General features: G+C 35.8%; 1 protein-coding gene across 3 annotated transcripts in view; it reads right to left on the bottom strand.

Annotated features, from left to right (window-relative positions):
* The window catches only part of SPIDR (scaffold protein involved in DNA repair), a 177,696-nt gene that overhangs the window by 98,994 nt on the left and 56,443 nt on the right, over positions 1–22,259 (bottom strand). For all 3 annotated transcript variants that reach the window (XR_015743192.1, XM_087931216.1, XM_087931215.1), the window contains exons 6-7: positions 12,673–12,926; positions 10,093–10,193 (exon numbers count right to left, since the gene is read on the bottom strand). Coding sequence is in view for 2 of the 3 variants with exons in the window: in XM_087931216.1 (XP_087787342.1) it covers positions 10,093–10,193; positions 12,673–12,926 (355 nt within the window). In the remaining variant the exon portion in view is untranslated. The remainder of the gene's footprint in view (positions 1–10,092; positions 10,194–12,672; positions 12,927–22,259) is intronic.

The raw sequence follows: 22,259 nt of genomic DNA, 5'->3' as shown, positions 1-22,259 counted from the left end.
CCTATCAGTTAGGTTCTACATGGAACTCACAAGGCTAAGTTCTTCCCTGGAAGGTAATTCTTTTCAAATACTTGCCTAGAATAAAAAAAAGTTACATGTCAAACGTGGAGGGAGAAGGTTGTTGTAAAACCTAGCAATATATCACTATGGAATAGAAGAAAGTTCTATCTAAAACTTAAAAATCTACCTGATGTTATTTATTCAATTTTAATCTGATTGTTGTATTTTACTTGTGTTGCAAAAAATTCAAAATGGTCAGAGCAACTTGTCTGCTCACCAGGCATAATGTGTTTGCAGCCATGCCTGACATAGTAGAAGAGACCAAAACAGAAAAAAAACTTATATTTAAAAAAATAAGCAAGGATGTGCAAAATATTATGTATAAAAACCAGCCAATTTCAGGTGGCCTGTGTCAGCACACACATATTTGAACTAGGCATAGATACAAATTATGTTCCAGGCAGGAGTGACTGGAGAAAAAGATAGGGCTATTTGCAGCAAGTAAGTGGAGATTAACATTTCGGTGTAATGGTTAAGGCATCAGGCTAGAAAGTGGGAGATTCTGAGTTCTAGTCCTGCCTGAAGCATGAAACCAGCTGATGACCTTGGGTCAGTCACTCTATCTTAGTCCCAGGAAAGAGATAATGGCAAATCCCTTCTGAAAATGCTGCAAACACTTGTTGCCAATATTTTTTAAAAAAACCCACCTGACTTGAAGGCATTTTTAAGAGCTCTGGAGAGATTGTTTGGTAGTTTAGCCTGCAGCCCATTGGAAAATAAAGCGAGACATGGTAAGACATATTCAGCCTTCCCTTACATATCCCATAAGATTCCTGTTTTGGGTTTCAGTTCAACCTAATTTCCTGTTTTTGTTTTGAGTTGAAAATAACACTAATTCTGTGGTTTGTACACACTCCAAGAAACAAGAATCAGCAGTCTTTCAAATATCTAGTGAAAAGATAAACAGGGCAGTTTGTATGACTAAATTTGACTAAGTTTTCTCCATTTCTAGAATCAAGTCCAGTGCAGTCCTCTACTCCTCCTCTGGTTGAATAGCACTGAATGGTACAATTAATTAGTTATGTAAAATAGATTATAGCAAACTGTGGACAAGTAATTATTAGCATCTAGACTTTTTTTTTTTAGAAATTCATACATCAATTATCTCTCAAAATCAGTTTTACCGGCAATTGCAAGTCTAGTTTCTACCTTCTCAAAGAAAGCTTATATTTAAGGCCATACCTTGATTGACTTAGAGTTTTCAGGAAAAGTATGCTTGGGCATGTATATGCATCTGTGTGTGTGTACATACAAAGGCAGACCATTCTAAGTCTGCTATCAACCGTTCCTTGATTTTGAATATATGTCAGGTTCAGGCTGCATTTAGCTATTGTAACATTCTCTCCTACAGACATTCCCATTCCTTAGGTCTTATCCTCAAAATCTAGATGATAAGACAGGTGAAAATGTTGTAATGAAAGGTGAATGCAGACAAGGTACAGTCAAATAATCCAATTTAACTATATTTATTTATTCAATTTATTCCTAGTTTTGGATAGCTGCTTATGTCATGTCAGTGACTCTTAGCAGCTGACAGCAATTAAAATACCCAAACAACAAACATACAAAAATCAATAAAAAGCAGCATTAAAAACAGAAATGACTACAATTAGCGCAATATCCAATCAGTACCTCACAAACAACACATAGAAGAACTTTTATAAGTACTATGGTGCCAGCCATATCAAGCAGATAAGAGATTGAAGCAAAGAAACATACACAAAGCTAATTTGCATGGAGAAGCTTAGAAATGCTAACGAAAATTGTCATTTCCATTAGCAAATTGGTAGGAATCTGACCCTTTCGAAAAGATTTGTTGTACTTGATCCTATTTGGCTTAGAAAGTCTGATACATATTTCGCCAATTTGACATAAAAGAAGAATCCAAAATAGATCTCTTAACTCTGCCCCTTCTTCCTCATTCTACTATGTTTACTATTAGTTTTACATCATCCATATGGTGATAATATTTATTTTTCCTTTCCAATGCAGGAAGTGAGCATCTGTCTTTGCTTCTCTGAAGAAGGACATACTATTGCCAAATAACTGCAGCAATAACATTCTGGACTTCTAAATTATATCCTCTGAGAAGTTGACATATGCTCTAATGAGAAATTGTTATGGTATCAAAAGCAGCCAGAAAAGATGGCCAGCTACTGTCATCTTGGTATTTTTTTTAAATAACTATGAGCCAAGGCTCTTGCAATCAAAAAACTATGTGCATTCATAACAGAATGACTGAGCAGCCTCCATAATTGGGAACTAGAGAACTTAACTAATAGAGGGTGTTTTATAAGGATTACAGATTACAGATTAACAGAGTTGGAAGGGACCTTGTAGGTATCTTCCAATTCCCCACCCAAGCAGGAGATTCTACACCATTTCTGACAAATGGCAGTCCAATCTCTTCTCGAAAGTCTCAAATGATGAAGCTCCCACAACTTCTGAACGCAAACTTACCAGTAGGTTTCTAGCAAAAAGTGATATTTAAGGTCAAGTGCAAAATGAAAAGAAATGAATGGAATTTTCTCCTCTCGCTATATGCTATATTATATAGACATATACTGTATATTGTTTTGGCCACAGTTGAATAGTTCAGAGCTAATTCTGTTTTACTGCTGAATGAGTAGACCCAGGTTCTGTTAGATTTTGAGTTGAGAATTGATGCAAGGGGAGGAAGGAAGGAAGGAAGGAAGGAAGGAAGGAAGGAATGTAGTTTCAACTGATGTAAGCTATCAGAAGTTTCCCTGATCTAAGAATTAAAGGTTTAGAGAGCAACTAAGGATTCTGAACAGCTTGCCCTCTAGTTCCTCATGCTGTGATTATTCAATCAAATGATCTGAGTGATGACAAATTCTTGGCTTCTAATCTTGGCAAGCATTTTGGAGGTCTTTCTTTCCCTCTGAAAATGACATTCAGAGCCCATATTGGATTCAGAGTGGGTCATTATAGATCTGTAACAAACAAGATGAATACAGTATTGATTTGCTGCTCCTCTTCTCTAAAAAGCTCAATCCCTTTGATCTTCAATTTCTCCAAATATATAAAAAGGAAGCATTAGAAACCTTTCCTCTGAAACCCAAGATTTCTGTTGCTAAGTGAAACATTGGTTAAGTGAGTTTTGCCTCATTTTACGACTTTGCCACAGTTGTTAAGTGAATCACTGAGATTGTTAAATTAGTAATATAGTTAAGTGAATTTGGCTTCTCCATTGACTTTGCTTGCCAGAAGGTTACAAAAGTGATCCCATGACCCCAGGGACAGTGCAACCATCATAAATCTGAGTCAGTTGCCAAACATCTGAATTTTGATCACGTGACCATGGGGAATGCCTCAGGGGCCATAAGTGTGAAAACCATCATAAGTCACTTTTTTCAGTGCTGTTGTAATTTCAAACAGTCACTAAATGAATTGTTGTAAGTCAAGCACTACGTGTATAACCAGTATTTATGTGTGGATATTTTGGTTTGAACTACAATTCATTTATTCATTCAAGTTTTTAATAAAGCAAATTATCTAGCAATTATTAAAAAATCTAATCAAAAATATACAATCTGCTTTTAAACAATTGGATTTGTTTCCCCAATATAACAAATGCTCAATTCTTTTGTTTCTCATGTTACTTAATCTCACAGTTATATCTCGAAAATGACAGTATAAATAACTGCAATTTCACTTACCATTTGAAATAATTTCATTGTTAAATTCTATCAATTCAAGCAAAACAGGAATTATAGCATTAACAGCTTATTTTATAAAGAGACCTGAAATTCATCAAATCACTTCTACACAATACAATGAGACAATGAACATGACTTGAAGTTTTTACTAATTGTAAACAATTGGCTTCTTCAGAGCAGATTTAGATCTTGATAAAAAAAGCCATGTCATTACATACTGTCCATGCTCATTGAATGGAATGCTCACTACCCATGATCAATGCATATATAGATATTATTTACACCATAAATGCTAGAAGTAAATATTTTATAGAATTCCAGAGAATGCAGATGTGTATGGGGATAATGAGATATTCTGGAATTCCCATTTTCTAAAGTCATATTTGAGTGACTGACATCTGAAGACCTTCTTATAATCAAAGAAATGGAATTTTAGAATTAAAACATAGGACATTCCCATATCATTGACAGCGATTCCATCAAAACCACTGTCCATTTCATTGAGGCCTTCATACAATCTTTATCTGGTGGTTTTGTTTTTCTCCAATTTTCTGATTTGTTTCCTTGTTCACTCATTATTTTAATCCCTCTTCACTTCTCTATGGATTTCTCCCTCATTTCTGATGTTGTTTTTCTTTTCCTTTAAAAAAACTTTCTTAAATTTAATATTATTCCATTTCCACAAAAACCCACAAAAAAGAAATAAGCTAAAACCATTTTACATTTGTGAAAGTTTGGGATTTTAAATGCCATAATGTCTCATTTGAGACAACGACGAATCCGCATAGACAGGCGATTGTACAACTTGCCTCGTGGTGTAACCGGAACAATCTGGAACTGAACACACTTCAAGACTGTAAAAATGGTGGCAGACTTTAGGATCCCATAGTACCACCTCTTACAATACTAGACAGCACAGTATCAACAGTAGAGACCTTCAAGTTTCTAGGTTCTATCATATCACAAGACCTACCAATCTGCCTTCAATTGAGGATCTGTATACAGCACAAGTCAAAAAGAGGGCTTGAAAATGTTTACAGACCCCTCACATCCTGGAAATAAACTGTTTCAACTCCTACTCTCAAAACGACGCTATAGAGCACTGCATACCAGAACTAGAAACAAGGACAGTTTTTCCCCAAACGCCATCACTCTGCTAAACAAATAATTCCCTCAACACTGTTCAACTATTTACAAAGTCTGCACTACTGTTACTATTAATCTTCTCATCACTCCTTATCACTCATCCCCTCCCACTTGTGACTATATGACTTAACTTTGTCGCTTATATCCTTAAGATTTATATTGACTGTTTCCTAGTATGATTTGATTGCTTATTATACCCTATGACTATTATTAAGTGTTGTACCTTATAACTCTTGACTCTTGACGAATGCATCTTTTTATGTACACTGAGAGCATTTGCACCAAGACAAATTCCTTGTGTGTCCAATCACACTTGGCCAATAAAGAATTCTATCCTATTCATTGTCTATCTTATTCTTTCTGTTCTTCTACACACACTTCTTTCCTTGGGAGTGTGAAGGAACCTCTGGGAAAGCCAGGTGACCAAAAGGTCAGTATTTGGGAAAGTCCCAAGAAAAGCCCAGCAGCAAGAAAAAAAAGGGAAAAAAAGTGGGTATTTCTTTAATTATCTTCCCTATAGAAATTGTTCTTTAGGAGAACTTTTCTGTGCTGAACATTTAGGATGGTTTCTTTCCAAAAATATAATCCTGTTAAGTCTGCAAAGCTTATTATCAATTATATAACAACATTCTTCCATTGTTCTTATTTTCTGCTGAAGGAGGTTACAGATACTTGTGCACAGGTGTACCAAATAAGCCAGAAGACATTTGGCAGGAGAAGCTTTTTAAACATAAAACCAATGACTCAATCCATAGAGAAAAAAGGGGAGTGTACACACATTGTACAAACTTAAGTAAGTGCTACTTTAAGCCTAATCATAAAAGCTTAGACTTGAAAAATGTTTACTTTTACTTAAATAGCAGTTTACTTTCCTCAAATAAGATAGGCAAATGTGAGAAAAAACTACAGGCATATAAGGCATAGACTGTTTGGAAGTCTATGATTTAAGATAAAGATATTGATATGTATTTTCTAGCTTCTTTTAAACAAATCTCTTGGCCTATTGTAAAGGCTTCTAATTAACAAATGTGTTTGTATGTGCCTTACACAGAAAGAGACAAAGTACACTTTTTTCCAACTACAACAACAAAATGCAGTGATCAGATATCACAAAAGGAACACTGGAAATCTGCCATTCTTTGGAACTCTAAAATATTTACTTCCAGCATTCACTGAAATTGACAGCAATTATAAAATATAGTGCTATTAAGATACTAGAAGGAGGTAATTAAATAGTCCTATCAATAAACATAATCTAAATGGTGTATAGGCATTATTGCATTCTTAAAATGGAGGTTTTCATGCAAAAGAAGCTGCCAAATTGCACTGTCCTTTTTGTATTTCTTTAAATAAAGAGCATGAGCATTTCAGAGTTGGATCTTGGTCATACAGAGAAGGCCTATGGAACATGTCAGATTCAAAAATAAATAGAACTTCATAGAACTCAGACACACGACTATCTTCAATTTCTTAAAGTGCAGATAATTTCAGAAAGAAGAAAACTCTGGTTTAAGGAATTGTAGATATGTGTTGTATCCTACCATGAATATGGGAATACAACATAAATCTATGTTTTTACTCTTTTTTGAGGGAGAAGAAAATTCAGAATTTTTAAAAATGCGATAGCTAACCGAGAAACTTACACTCTTTTGTCCATTGACTATATTCTGGCTCACCCCTCCTCCCATATTTTTTCTTCTCTGTTAATCAAATATAAATATGTCATATATTTGATAATACTAACAAGTCCACCATGCCATCTGTCACCATCTGCAACTGGAACAAATAAGGTACTGTGATAATGCTGTTGCAAAACAGCAAGAAGCTACTAAGCAATGGGAATGTTGGACAATATACATCATATTGTCACATCTTTGGGATTGTACGCATAATATCAGTGGTCACATTCACAATATCCATAATGCCTTTCTACATTCCATTACTGAAGTTTGAACTGATGGAAAGAACATTTCCACTAGCTGTATCATCACAAAGAATCTGATATACCATTTGTAGAACCACTCCACAACTTACATCCTCTTGATGAACCAGAGGAGCTGCCAAACACTGTGAACATCAAAGCAGATATGTAACTATTTAAGTAAAACAAAGCTGTTGGATGTGATGACGTCTTAGCAGAAGCACTAAAGTCACAAGATGACTCTTTATTATGACAACTGCACTTCCTAATTCAGTTATTCTGTACTTCAGAACAAATACCAAGCACATGGAAGCAAGACAATATCACATTCTCAAAGCAAGCAATCCTAATCTCCATCTTTAGCAAAGAAGATAGCTATAAATGAAAAAAAAAAATCCTGTCCATAGTCAGTAAAATACTGTGTGTACCATCCATCTCTAAATATAAAACAAAAAGAAAAACTGGTTCATGAAGATCAGGATGGTTTTTGATATCTATGATATTTCACTATTGCAATAAGTGCTATGGGGGGAGGGTGATTAGTGCTGTCACTGAAGTTTTTAATTTATTCATCTACTGCTTATGGCAAAAGGTTTATATTATATATCCCAAAATGCACCTAAACTGCATACTTGGAGGATAAATGGCCAGCATATTGATGAACTGAAATCTTTTACATATGTGGGCATGGTTTTCGAGAGCTCCACATTGCAGTACACACTAAAATTGTACCAGAAAATGGTTAAAAAAATAGCAGCCATTTTTACACTACGCACGTGAATTTGTTAAGGCCTGGTATTCTACCAAAGGCGCAATTAACAAACATATTGACCCAGATCCAGCATATGAATAAATAAAAAACAGACCATTCAAACAACCAATCAACAAAAGAACCAATCAGCTGCTCAGAATTTAAATATAGCTCCAAATGAACAACCAACCAAATGACCAACTGAGCACACTGGAATATAAGACACTTATAAGCTAAGAAGAATAGAACAAGACAATCCTGCTGATGATGTTACCTAGTCTGGTAATGAAACGTTCGGAAACTAAATTGAAACAAGCTTGGAAAGCAAACCACCGCCAAAATCTAAAACCCAAGCTATAAATATTTTCTATTATTTCAAAATAGCAGCCATTATTCAGTCTTTTCACTTCGCCAGAGGAACACAAATCCCCAGAAGCACTGAAGCTATATTCAGCTAAGACTTATGCACAATTACTTTTTGGCACCCAGCTATGACCTTACACTTCATATTGCTCTTGAAAGTGTCCATTTCTATATTCCTAAGGGATATATTTCAGGTAGCCACTTGCTTCCTACATGTAGTATTGAGGAAGGAAGGAGGGAAGGCTATCCAAAGTAGAAATTGGTGCATGGATCTGATTCATAGCATATTGTTTGAAGTTATTGTTCTTTACAACAGGACTAAAGTTCTTTCCTTATTCAAGACAATTACAAACCAATATTGTTCAGAACAATTTTACAGAAACTTCAGCATTTCAGCTTTTCCAATGCATTCATAATGATGAGTAATAAACTCAAGAGTTTGCACTCAGAGCATTTAAACAACATATTAAAGACCAGAAAGCCCAACAGGATCAGCATGCTCTACCTAGGAACATTTTTCTGAGCAGTCAAATCTCTTTTTACAAACCAGCAAGCTATTTGCATCAAATAACTCATTCCAAATTCTGAAGACTACAAATTTTAGCATCTTTCAATGCTCTCAACACATCAAGCCGAGATTGTGCCCCTGTGAACAAGGGACTGTTGAAACTTCAGTCCATGTCCTGCTATACTGCAACACTTCACAAGGACTCAAGAACCTACCTTATAATCCCTTATCTGGTAAAACACCTGAGTAATTATGATCCTTTTTTTAATGTACAGTTATTCTTATGATTTAGTCTCCTTGAATATAGCAAAATTTTGTTATACTGCCTTTAAAATCAGGCACACTTGGATTATCCACTGATAAAATTAACATCAATTGTAATGTTTTATCTTGTTTGATTTTTACTTTTATTTTTAATGTGTTTGTTTGCAATTCTGGTCAGTGATCGGAATTTTTAAAAAGTATTAATACATCAAAATGTAAATGTTTCAATCAGTGGTATCATCAGTCCTGCTATATTGGGCTAAATCGTGAATGCTTCTGTAACCAGATATTGAAAACCTTCTATGTAGGAGTCTTTGGCAGTATAATGATAGACTATAATGAAAAAAGAAACCACATGTCAACAATATTGCAACTAGCCAACAATAACTGATGAAACAAAAAATGGTGGCTGAGATGGTTTGGGCACATTTGCATAATAGATCCAGTTTGTTTTCCATAAGTTACATGGGAACACAAAGATGGAAAGTTCAACCCTGAATATCAAGGCAACTCTAGAAAATGTAGATTGTAACTGACCCAGATTAGACTTGAATGCATTACAGCAAGGGACAACACATTTTGGGCAAGGCATTATAGCAGATGACCATGACTCTACAGCACCATAGCAGCATATTGGATGTACTCAAGTTCATAGTTGCCATTTCACCATATTTTAAGAGACTTTGAATAATCAGCAATGTTTACTATTAACAGTTAAAAGCCCCAAACATATATGTTGAAAAAACACCACTGTGTGCAAATAAATGTAAGATCTTCATGTTTCTTCCTTCAAGAAGCAACACAAAATATTTATATATCAAACTTCTTAAATGCCCATCTCCCTCACAGAGGTGTTCTGGGTGGTAAGCATATTATGACTGTCAAACCTTGAAAACATAAACTTACGAAGCCATATCAATATAACCCATTATCCCTAAATGCTATTAACCCTATAACATGTCTACATCCCTACCCTATTCCGACCTTCACTAACTGATCCCCACCTGGTACCACCTTTACCATGTTTTAACCTAAGGCTTAATTACCACCAATATGTGCCCCAAGCCCCCCTTTAACAATATGCACCACATCAAGAGTTGTTTTAGAATCCATCCTGTAGCCCCACAGTTGCTTCAGAATCCATCCTCCATCCCCGCAATTGTTGCAGAATCCATCCTCAGCTCTGCTGAGTCATTCCAAAGCCATGGGCCAGCACACAAGCAGAAATACAGATCCAGCAGCAGCAAAGATAAGGTGACATGGCCAGCTGACTTGCTGCGAGGGATATTCTGAGTTGACGGGCTCTGAGTGAACTCAGAGCCCAACACATAAAACTTCTTTTAAAAATTATACTTTCTTCCAAATCATAGGAAAAATATTTTTTATTAATAGTTCTTACTTGAAAGTGTTTCATGGTGAGAGGTACATTGATGCCTCCAAAAGTTTACTGCAGATCTCTTTCTATTTTGAAGTGTATTCAATCTTTCTGCAAGTCCTCCCCTAGAGATAGTAGAAAGCTTTTCAAAATCTCAAAATTCACTGATTTTATCCAAGGTTTTGTTAAATAAATACAACACAAAATTTCTAGAGTTCTTACCCTAGCATCAGAAGAATATTGTAAGACTAGTATGTGAATAGATTTATACAGAGTGTGTGTAATAAATTATACATTTAGTATAGGCAGTTTTCTGGAATAAAAACCAGAACAATTTTAAAATCACAAGAATACACTTTGGGTCAGAATAACTTTCCACCTGAAGAGTGTAATTTCAGTCAAGACAAGTGTACTTTTGACCATTGCCCTACAGCATATTACTGGAAGACAAGTGACCACTGGTAAGGAATGTGTCCCAAAATACTCCTGGGGCATACTTGATCTCATGATTCATTTCATAAGCTAGGTCAAGTGTGCACTTTCTGTAGTCTGAAAACTGACCATAGCTGAAAAAGTTCAGTATTTGTAGAGGGAACGACCTACAAAACAATTTTATTAAAAGCAATTCTGAAACTCAGTTATTTGCAAAAGATATTCAAAACTCTCAAAGCTAAGAACAAGAATTGTTCTTGATAAAGTTGCCTCTCAGTCAGTTGCATGATAGAATAATTTAATAATTCACTTCTTAAACATCAATTTTCAGCTGCTACCCTATTCTGAATTACATCTGTGAAGAAAAATCTGTATTGAAGCCACATTAAAGGTTTTTGTTTGATAGTCATATATTTACATTGATAGTGCATACCTTGTATTATAAGTTCTAAAGTATTTTTGGGCTGTAATACATATTTTTATTAAGACAATCTTTCAAGTTTATGCTCCAACTATCAGTGCAAAAGAAGATGAGATTGTTGATTTCTATGATTAAGTTTAGTTTGAAATCAACATACAAGTAAGATGTGCTGCCCTTGATTGGAGACTGGAATGCCGAAATTGAAAACATTAGAGAAGAAAATGTAGTTGGATTGTATGGCTTAAGCAACTGAAATGAGCAGGAGACAAAACTTATCAATTTCTGCCACTGCAATCGTTTCTCCATAGCTCAAATTGTCTTCAAACAAAAGAACGAGGCCTACATACTTAGACATCACCAGATTGTGTATATATAAATCAAATTTACTACAATGTTGCTAAAAAGAGGTGGAGGAACTCAATTATAGCTTCAAAGAAATGCCTCGGTATAGACACAGGAACAGGTCACAAACACCTCCCATGCAAGCTCCAAGTTAAGCTAAAGACAAAGAAGAAAGTCAGTTGATTTTCACAAATGATGGTGAATATATATGCACCAATTTCAAAGACAACATCAAGATCCACTTTGAAATCTCAAGCTTTATTGATAGAGAACCCAAGAAGTTATGGGATGAACCTAAAGAATTCATAAAGAATGAGTGTGGAATGAAAATGCCAAAAATAATGACAGAGAAGAAAGCAAACTGGATATGAGAAGTATGGAAATTGCCAAAAAGAGAAGAGAAGCTAAAGCTAAAAAAGACAAACATCTCATAAAGGAACTTAACGAAAGAGTTTCAGAGATCTGTTAGAAGAGGCAAGCAGTACTACAACATGTGTAAAGACACTGAAGATGGAAACTGATATGGAAAGGTAAGACAGCTTTGCTGAATGACCGAAATTCCAGTACCAATTATAGTCATAAGTCAAAGACTACCTGTATTATTGTTTGGGGGACAAAAATACTACACATCTCATGGTTGGAATATAGCATAGAATAAGCAAAACATTTGATTTTTGTTAATTGCCTGGGTGCATTTGAACCCATATGTCAACTGAGGGTTAACAGACACAAAAGGTAAACATATACAGAAAGATTTACTTAGGGAAAAATTACACACCTTTTATAGCTTGGAATGGAAAGTAAGACTTATGATTAAAAGACTTATATATTAAAACTGAAAAGATAAGAATGAAGGGTTCCCATGAATCCTTTTATGGATTACTTTTACTTTCATAGTTGGGTCATTTAATCCTCTCATACAACAACTCCGATTCCATAGCAGAAATTGTATGCCTTAAATTGCCTGGTATGAAAACACTGGAAATTCCTGTAAATGCATAAATATTTCAGATGCATAACAAATTTTATATAGGTCTAGATATGCCATGAGCCGTTGGGTCATCCTTTCAGAGATATTTTCTTAACAAAACAGAGAAAAAGAATGACAGGCCTGCAAAAAAAAAAAAAACCAATGTGAATGTGAGCAATTTCCAACTTCCTAACAGCTTCCCCACTGACTTTGCTTGGGGAGATTGGCAGCGAGCATTGGAAATCACAATCACCATTTCAGCTAATCAGCTAATTGAAGGTTACAAACAACTGAGCAGGAGTTTTTATCAGTTTCTGAAAAATATGAAAAAAGTTAACCAGCAACAAAACACGATAAAAATTAAAATGGCCAATGCCATCTTTTTAAAGTTTCAAAATATAACTCTAAAATTGATTTTGCTGTTACAAGTGATGCGTACCTCAGCAATTTTCTTTTTTTTGCAGAATCTTCTGGAGTCTTCAAACTTTTTTCTATTCTTTTCTTAGGAGTTTGTAGAAGAGTCTGAGCAGATTTTAGCCAGTCAGTGGCTGTTCTTCCTGGGTCTGTTTCAAACCCTACTCCAAAACACAACTGGAACTTTTTAGGAAACTCTAAATTAGTAGCTTCTGTTTCTACATTGCTTCCTTCAAAATTGTCATCATCTGATGAATATTCTGAAATCTGTGGAGAAATCTTTAAGACAGAAAAAAACATCGATTTAAAGAAGATGAATGAATTAGTATAACACTAACTGATAAAGATTTATAACCATGGAAATATATAATTCATCACCATATTTCCAGAATGTGAGGACTCAAAGTGACCTATGTAGCTATATTTTATTCATTTGTTAAAAGAAATAAAGTCTACCTTTCTGGTTCAAAAATGACATGCTAAAAAAAAATTAAAAACATATTGGTATTATGTAGCATAAGCAACACCCAAAATACAGTAGCTAAGCAATGAGAATCATTACCAAAGAAAAACAACAGAAGCAGACCTTATCCTGAACAACTGAACCTACATAGTTTAGGAACAGCCCAGCAGCCTACTATAACTAAGTGCAGGTAGTCCTCAATTTACAACAGTTCCTTTAGTGACTGTTCGAAGTTACAACGGAAATGAAAAAAGTGACTTATGATTGTTTTTCACATTTATGACCATTGCAGCATCCCCATTGTTACATGATCAAAATTCAGTTGCTTGGCAACTGACTCGTGTTTATGAGGGTTGCAGTGTCCCCAGGTCATGTGATCATATTTGTGACCTTCTGACAAGCCAAGTCAATGGGGAAGCCAGACTCATTTAACAACCATGTTATTAATTTAATCATGCCAGTGATTCACTCAACAGTTGTGGCAAAAAAGGTTGGGCTCAAGGACTATCCACTTTGCTGAATTGCAATCACTGTAGCTAGCAAGGTTGCTACTGTGGAAGGCTAACTTATTATAAATGACCAACTAAAACTCCACAGGACTTTCCAGCCATCCTTAAAGACTGAACTTGGAACATGACATCCATTTTTATACTCCAAGCAACTGTACCTTTAAAAAGACCTTCAAAAAAGGTCCTGTGTAAATTTCATTACACAATCCAATCAAAATGGATTACTAAAACCTTTGTGACTATGACAAGATGAACTGAAGTTAAACTCCTAAATACCCACTGTATGCTTAGACTACAAATTTCCTGTTTTCAAGGAAGAATAATTCCATCAAAAAAATCTATGTCATGTTGATTGGCTTCCTGTTTAAAAAAATCCTCCATGCTTTTAGCTCATCCTTGGAAAGCAATTGACAGACTTTATACAAATTGTACTATTTCAAAACATTTCATTTTTTGTGCAAATAATAATAGTAAAAAATTACAAATTACAAATTATCAACATTGCTTTTAGAAATCAAGGTACATATATTATTGCAATGGGTCTTCCTCATCAATATGTAAGAAATAAAAAATTGTTTGGAAATTGGAAAATGAAAGAGGAACAAGGGAGTTCTGGAATAAAAAAAACAGTTATCAATTTCTTTTCACCTAAGTTTAATATATACACTGAAGCAAGTTCTACTCTTTTTTCAGAGCAGTAGCTCAGTAAATTTTCTACAAAATCTCCTGTATAGGCTTATCAAGCAGGAGTGCCTTTTGCTCAACAATCTTATTATTACATAGATTACCCAAGTGAGACTTCCTTTCAAGAACTTGATTCTAGCTAGATGCAAACTTCCCTTTGATAAAATGATTTCCTTTTCATTTGCACCTTATCATTCCAAGATCACGCTGACAGCTTTTCCTGCCCATTTACTCTTCCTCTGATTAAGTTAATACCCAAATTGGCTGTCATGAATGATATGCTAGATATGCTAATGGAATTAGAAAGCAGAAACTAGATCTATGGACCACTGAAAGAGGCTGGATTAGAAATGATAACAAAGAGATGTTTCTAAGGTGGCTGCAATTAGCAACCTGGAACAGGATTAGAGCTGACAAAACTTCAGGTTTCATGGAATCTCCTAATTATCTATGGACTCCTAATTATTTACACCAGTAAAATAATTATTTAGATATGAGTTTCTCTGCAGGCCTACAACTCCAACTTTGAACTTAACACAAGGTCTCTTTCAGCTATTAACCTTAACATTCTATCATTATTCTATCAACTAGGCATTTGGCAAGACAGAATATAACCCTTTGCTTCATCGTGGGTGACATCTTTTATTGTTAGCTTTTATGTTTTGTTAAATTTATTGTGATTTTTTTGTCTGGATTGTTGTGAGTCATCAAGTCATTTAACAGAAAGCAGCACACAGCTTTAATTATTGCAGTTCATTTTACAGTCAGCCAGATATTCAGATGGGATTTAACATTTTTATCCACCTATTAAGTCCTTCTCAAGGACCTGGGATAGGCAGATGATGATGGTGATAATGGTGATAATTTTGTGAATATACATTCATTGTATAGCGTCATAGATTATGTGAATTATACAAATTATGTCTTTAAACCAGTGAAATTTGAAAGTAAATATTCAAATTTCTCAACTCAAAAATTCCAAATATGCTTAATATTAGGCAAGACAACCATTAAATGGCAACAAAGAAAGAGCAAAAATTCTACTTCCTGCCACTAAATTGTGGTATCCATTCTTAATATTCCATACATAAATGTTCTTAAAATAAATTTCACTAACATGATATCCTGTAACATTTTAGGACCATTAGGTTCATGTGTTAATTAACATAGTTAATTAAACTGGATATGGAATTATGTCAGCTGCAGGCCAACATTTCTGGACAGCACCCATGCATAATGTTCTGCACAGGTATTAAGAATATCTCAAGAAGCAGTGTATCAAGTTAAAAAAATTAGCAATAGCATTAGCACTCAGACTTATATACCATTCCATAGGGTTTTACTCTCTGAGTGGTTTACAAAGATCAGCATGTTTTTCCCAACAATGTGCTGTTCAATACGGTGTTCATTTTACTGACCACGGAAAGATGGCTGAATCAACTTTCAGCCAGTCAAGACTGAACTCCTGGCCTTGGACAGAGTTATCCTGCAGTTCTGCATTCTAACCACTGCGCCACTATGACTCATGTTACATTTATTCATAAGTGTAATAATACCTCTTTCTTTAGCATGAAAAGTCAGTTCAGAAGAGGGGAAATTAGGAACACAGAAATAAATGGAACTTAATATTTTTCTATCCATAATTTCAAATTCGCTTTTAATAATTCCCTTTCAAAGTTATTATTCATATCCAAAGCCATTAGATGAATATTATATGTGCAATTCAGCCCTTTGGCATAATTATTTAAAGAAAACTATCTAAAATTTTTGCAGCCACCAATTTGGACATACAATTATTTTAATAAGCAGAAGATATGACTGTTACAAGCCAATGTCCTGAGGAATGGAAATTGGAGACTACTTTCATACAACATGCTAAGGCACAAAACAGTCACCATATTTTAAGCTACTACCTTGTGGAAGCCAGTTTCTGTGGTTAGCATACTTCACGTTATGTAAACTCAATTAACTGGGTTTCCATGATTAGAGACCTGAAGGAACAGTTTAGGGACAGATTATCATTGAGAAAATTTAGTCATTAGGAATTAAGGATAACCCTGCTAGATTAGGTCAAGGACTGCCTTAGTCCAGCCTACTTGTTTCTCACACTGGTCAAAAATGTGCCTTGGGGATGCTTGTAAGAAAGAGACAGAGAAATACTATTTTCCCAACCCTAATCCCCTGCAACTATTATTTGGCAGTATTCTACCCTTGTGTCCAGTCACTATTTTTCCAAGCTAAAAAACCCAAATATTCTAGCTCTTTCCTACAGAAAAGAGTGCTAAACCCTTTGGAAATGCCATAAATATATAAATAACTAATAATCAACACACATTTTTACCAGAGATTTATAGCCAAAAAGACACACACACCCCCCCAAAAAAGTTTCTGCTGGGCTGTTCCGGACTATAACTTCCTTTAGCAATGGTCTCTTTATGCTGCATTGTCTATTGATTACATGTAGTAAGTGGCATACATCCTTGAAAACCTTCTTCATTTGTTTCATTAATACACATATAGAAATAACAGTGTTAACCTTTGGCATTTACCTGTACAGGTAAATTAATGCTGTTCCAAATTTTATTTCCAAATGACAAATATTATCATGAGGTAATCTGATATTTCAAACAAAATGTACCACATCAGAAATTTGTTTAGCTTCACACATCTTTCTTGAAAGTAATATCAAGTTCCTGCCATGCTCCAAAAAATTTGAAATGACTTTTCTTCGCATGAAAGCACATGAAGTGAATGAGGCATGGTGATTTAACTTGCTTGCCTTTTCAATAATATGTTCTGCTGTTGATTCTTAAATTCCTAATTAAATATGCCAGGGTTCTTCTAAATTAAAGAATAGAGGAAAGAAGATAACCTTATGACATGGGTTTTAAATAATTATTCCACATTAATTCCCCTATTTATTTCTGTAGTTTGCCAACACTGGGCTCTTTTTATTATCTTTCTTTACAACCAGACTCTCTAATATACTCCATTTGCTATAAAAAACAACAACTCTACCTTTAATATTCTACAGTAATCTTTCACCATCTAAGCACCCACCTGTGGATTATACTTCAACACCCAGAATTCCCAGCTAATATTCTTGTGAGAACTGGGAGTGGCAGTCCGTAGATCTAGAGGCTGCTCAGGTTGGGCAAGGCTTCAGTACAGTTTATTTCCTCATTTTTTCAATAGTTTCTATTCTATTCTTAGAAACTATTCAAACTTTTTTTCTTTCAACCTCAAATTCATTCTGCAGAAATAACTTGTTTTGCTTTTCTTAATCATTTGGGCAGTCTCTTCTATTTACATACTAAAGTTTTTAATGACAATTTTTTCACATTTAATTTGAATATAAAATATTTTGTGTCTGGTATCATTACTGTTTATGCAGGAATTACTGCTTAAACAGACAGAAAAGGGTCTACACACATTTGTACAGTGCTCATAAGGCTTATGATCCTTTCAGGTTCTTATCTTTACCTTCAAACTGGACAATCCTTCCCAATTATTTGGTTTGACCTTTTCTACTGATTTATGGTTCCCAGAAAAAATAGAAAACTAATTCAAAAATCATACAAAATCATACAAAGAGTATAGCAACAATTCTATGAAAATCTGTTATCAGGCATGCTTCATGCTACCTGCCAAGCAGCCTTGGGTAGCCTGCTGGCTTTTTAAAAAGCTCAATAAACTCACTGCCACCCTGAAATAAACGCTGCTGAGCACATCCAGGTCTCCCTGCCATTGCTAGTTCTGATGCTACTGCCTTTCTACCGTGTTTCTCATAAAATAAGGCCGGGTCTTTTTTTTTTTTTTTTTTTGAACCCTGAAAAAACGGCTAGGACATCTTTTCGGGGGTGACTTAATTTCCTCCCCCACACACACCCCAACCTAGAGTGCCCCATGCGCAGTCACCTCTCCATGAGGCCACTTCTATCGGCTGATGGAAGCTCCCCGAAGGCAAAGTCACCAGCCGCTTCTATCAGCTGGTAGAAGCGGCCTCGTGGAGAGTTGAGTGAGCATGGGCCGCTCTAGGTGGGGGTGCACATGGGGGAGAAAATCTATTGGCTGGTAGAAGCAGCCTCGGGGTGAGCACCCACACACACATACCTCGCCACGAAGCCATTTCTATCGGCCAATGGAAGCTCCCCAAAGGCAGAGTCACCAGCTGCTTCTATCGGCTGGTAGAAGCGGGTTCGTGGCGAAGGGAGTGTGTGTGGGGCACTCGCCCTGAGGCTGCTTCTACTGGCCGATAGAAGCGGCTGTTGTCTCTGTCTTCAGGGAGCTTTCATCGGCCAATAGAAATGGCTTTGTGGCGAGGGGAGTGCGTGTGGGTGTTCGCCCCAAGGCCGCTTCTACTGGCTGATAGAAGCAGCTGGTGACTCTGCCTTTGGGGAGCTTCCATCGGCTGATAGAAATGGCTTCGTGGTGAGGGGAGTGCACGTGGGCGCTCGCCCCGAGGCTGCTTCTACCAGCTGATAGAAGCAACTGGTGACTCTGCCTTTGGGGAGCTTCTATTGGCCAATGTTCTATCGGTAGTTGATTGGGGTATTCTACGTGCAGTGCGCTCCTAAAGGCAAGTTTTCTCCCCGTCCCCCCCATTTCTCTTCACGTGTAGTTTTAATGAACGATATGAGAAATGGCGGGGAAACGCATGGATTAAATAGGCCTAAATTTTGGGGGCAAAGCTTAATTTCACCTCATGCCTAGAAATCATGCTGGGACTTCCTATTGGTGGAGGCCATATTGTTGGAGAAACAAGGTAGGTAGCAGCCACTGAACAAGCTAATCAGTGTGCCAGATATTGCTTTGCAGCCTGCAATTATTTTTAATTGACCATTTAAAAAATAAAGATAAATGTAGCATTTCCCCTCTACAAGTTCTGTAGGCTTACTTTTTATTGTTATTAGATACAGTAACAGAATCTTGAAAGCCTGACAAGAATTTTTCCTCTATCCCTTATGCCAAAGTAGAGCCATCTTGAGTTTTTAATATTTCCTCTTTTTCAGGACTACTACTTTTTCTGAAAACTCTGTATTAATGTTTTATTCATTCATTTCCCATTTCCATAGCAGATCAACATTTCTTCACAAATAATCTTCTACAATATAAAATCCCAGCAAATTATTCATTCATATTATCAATAACACTTTCATAGACCGGTATTTCATGCTGTTTTCCAATTTGTGTTATAAAATATTTTTTCTCATTAAATGCTTTAAAGGAAAAACCTTCTCTCCAAATTTTAACATTAAATCTCTCCTTGTTCAGTTTCCATCCATTATTCCTTGTCTGGCCTACAGGCGCTTTAGAAAATAGATTGACCCCTTCCTCTCTGTGGCAGCCCCTCAAATATTGGAAGACTGCTATCATGTCTCCCCTGGTCCTTCTCTTCACCAGACTAGCCAAGACCAGTTCCTGCAACTGTTCATTGTATGTTTTAGCCTCCAGTTCCCTAATCATCCTGATTGCTCTTTTCTGTACTTGTTCTAGAATCTCAACATCTTTTTTGTAATGTGGTGAACAGAACTGGATGCAGTACTCTAGGTGTAGTCTTACTAAGGCTTTAAAGTGGTATTAGTACTTCCCTTGATCTTGACTGTATCCCTCTGTTAATACAACTTAGGATTGCGTTAGCTTTTTTGGCAGCTGCTGCACACAGCTGGCTCATATTTAGCTGGTTGTCCACTAAGACTCCAAGATCTCTCTCACAGTTACTGCTATTGAGCCTGGTTTCACTCAGTCTATATGTGTACTTTTGGTTTTTCTTGACCAAGTGTAGGACTTTACTTTTCTCTACATTGAATTTCATTTTGTTAGATGCAGCCCAGTGTTCTAGTCTGTCAAGATCCATCTGGATCTTGAGCCTATCTTCTTGGGTGTTAGCTATTCCTGCCAGCATAGTATCATCTGCAAATTTGGTAAGTTCCCCTTCTATTCCCTCATCTAAGTCATTAATGAAGATATTGAAGAGTACTGGGCCTAAGACGGAACCTTGTGGCACCCCACTGCTTACTTCCCTCCATGTAGACTTAGACCCATTAAGGACTACTCGTTGAGTACAGTTTGTCAGCCAGTTGCGAGTCCATCTGGTGGTGGTGCTATCTATTCCACTTTTTTCTAGCTTACTAAGAAGTAGGTTGTGGTCTACTTTGTCGAATGCCTTGCTGAAATCTAAATATATAATGCCCACAATATTTGACTGGTCTACTAATTTAGTCACTGTGTTGAAGAATGAAATAAGATTGGTTTGGCATGATCTGTTCTTAACAAACCCGTGCTGATTACTTTACTTGTTTCTAGATGTTGGCAGATCTGTTTTTTATTATCTTTTCCAGTATCTTCCCAGGTATTGATGTTAGGCTGATTGGTCTATAGTTTCCTGGGTCTGTTCTTTTTTTCCTTTTTTGAAGATGGGAAACAACATCAGCTCTTTTCCAGTCCTCTGGTAGTTCTCCGGTACTCCAAGATTTTTGAAAGATATAGTGCAGTGGTTATGAGATGACCTCTGCCAGCTCCTTTAAAACTCTGGTATGTAATCCATCAGGCCCCAGTGATTTGTTTTCATCAAGATCAGTTGAGATTCAGGATTACAGCTTCAGTTATATTATGTATCTCATGTTATGTTTGACATAAGGTAATGAACTACATTATAATTCACCCACGCAGTTAACTCTGCTTTACTTAAAGTCAGGTCCATTGCACTGCTACTAGAGAATGTTTACTCTCATAAACTGCATCTTTCAATTTGTAGTTAGCTAAACTCAATGGCAGGAAGCTTCAGTGTTCCATTTTATCAGTTATGAACAAAATGTTTTTGTTCATTCCAACGTTACTATGTATTAATTCTATAGCATAGATAGTAGAGAAAATTAATCTTAATGCAGTAGGCACATAAATCAGATTAAAGATCATCAGATTAAATTTGTATTTAAGACACCACCCCATTTCTTCCAAACTGTGTTTACTGATCTTTGAGATGTGGTTAGAATTTTAATGATATAATGCATTATCACAAAAAGGGTATCTGAATGCCTTACCACATGAGGACAAGTTAATTATCTCTATATGAATGCATCCACCATTATAATTTCCTTAAATGTTTTTAGTTTTAAGTTAGTGTGGTTTTGCTAAGAGTATGTGTTGATGAGATTTCAACAAAACACTATTTTGAATAGAAATCAGTACAAATGTTTGGGAATAAAATCAAAAGAAAATATAAAACATTTTTTCTTGAAGTAATGAAAACTGTAAAGAAAGTTTATTTTTCCATTTTCCAGGATATTTTTCAGAATAAAAGTACCAAAATCACCTACTAGAACACAACCATGTAATACAGAATGAAAACCTCTGTTTATCATTTTACAATAAATTTGTACAAAATATTTTCAAATTCTTATCAAATTTATGCCAGGAAAATCACTCAAAGTAAATTAAGCACGCAGAATGTAGGCTAGATTTCTAAGTTATAAGAAAGTGCCAGTACACTAACCAACTATTAGCAACAATTTGATTTTTTATCTTTCAAATGTCCAAAATAATTCATATACATTATTATAAGCTTATTAATAATGCTTTAAATATATTTTAATTTTGAATTCCATACTGCAGATTGCATTGTTTTGCGAGTTTGCCTGGACCAAACTGGGGAAGTGGCAAAATTCTGATGTTCAAATCAGTATTTAAGCTACTATACTCCTCCAGCTCTTACCTACTAGCTGAGTGGAATGTCTTAGAAACCCAAGTACTGTAGATGTTCTCCAAGAGTAGAGGGAATGACAATTTTACCATGTTTCTCCAACAATACGCACCCCCCAGTAGGAAGATCCAGCATGTTTTCTAGGCATAAAATGAAATGAAGCCCCTCCCCCCAAATTTAGGCCTACTTTAAAACATGCGAAATTGGGGAGGGAAAGGTGGGGGGGAACTTGCCATTAGAAGTGCCCCGTGGGC

The sequence above is a fragment of the Pseudonaja textilis genome, chromosome 3 (genome assembly GCF_049901715.1).
Source record: "Pseudonaja textilis isolate UNSWEBS1 chromosome 3, rPseTex1.2, whole genome shotgun sequence".
Classification (NCBI taxonomy): domain Eukaryota; kingdom Metazoa; phylum Chordata; class Lepidosauria; order Squamata; family Elapidae; genus Pseudonaja; species Pseudonaja textilis.
This window is presented reverse-complemented; position numbering and strand designations above follow the sequence as displayed.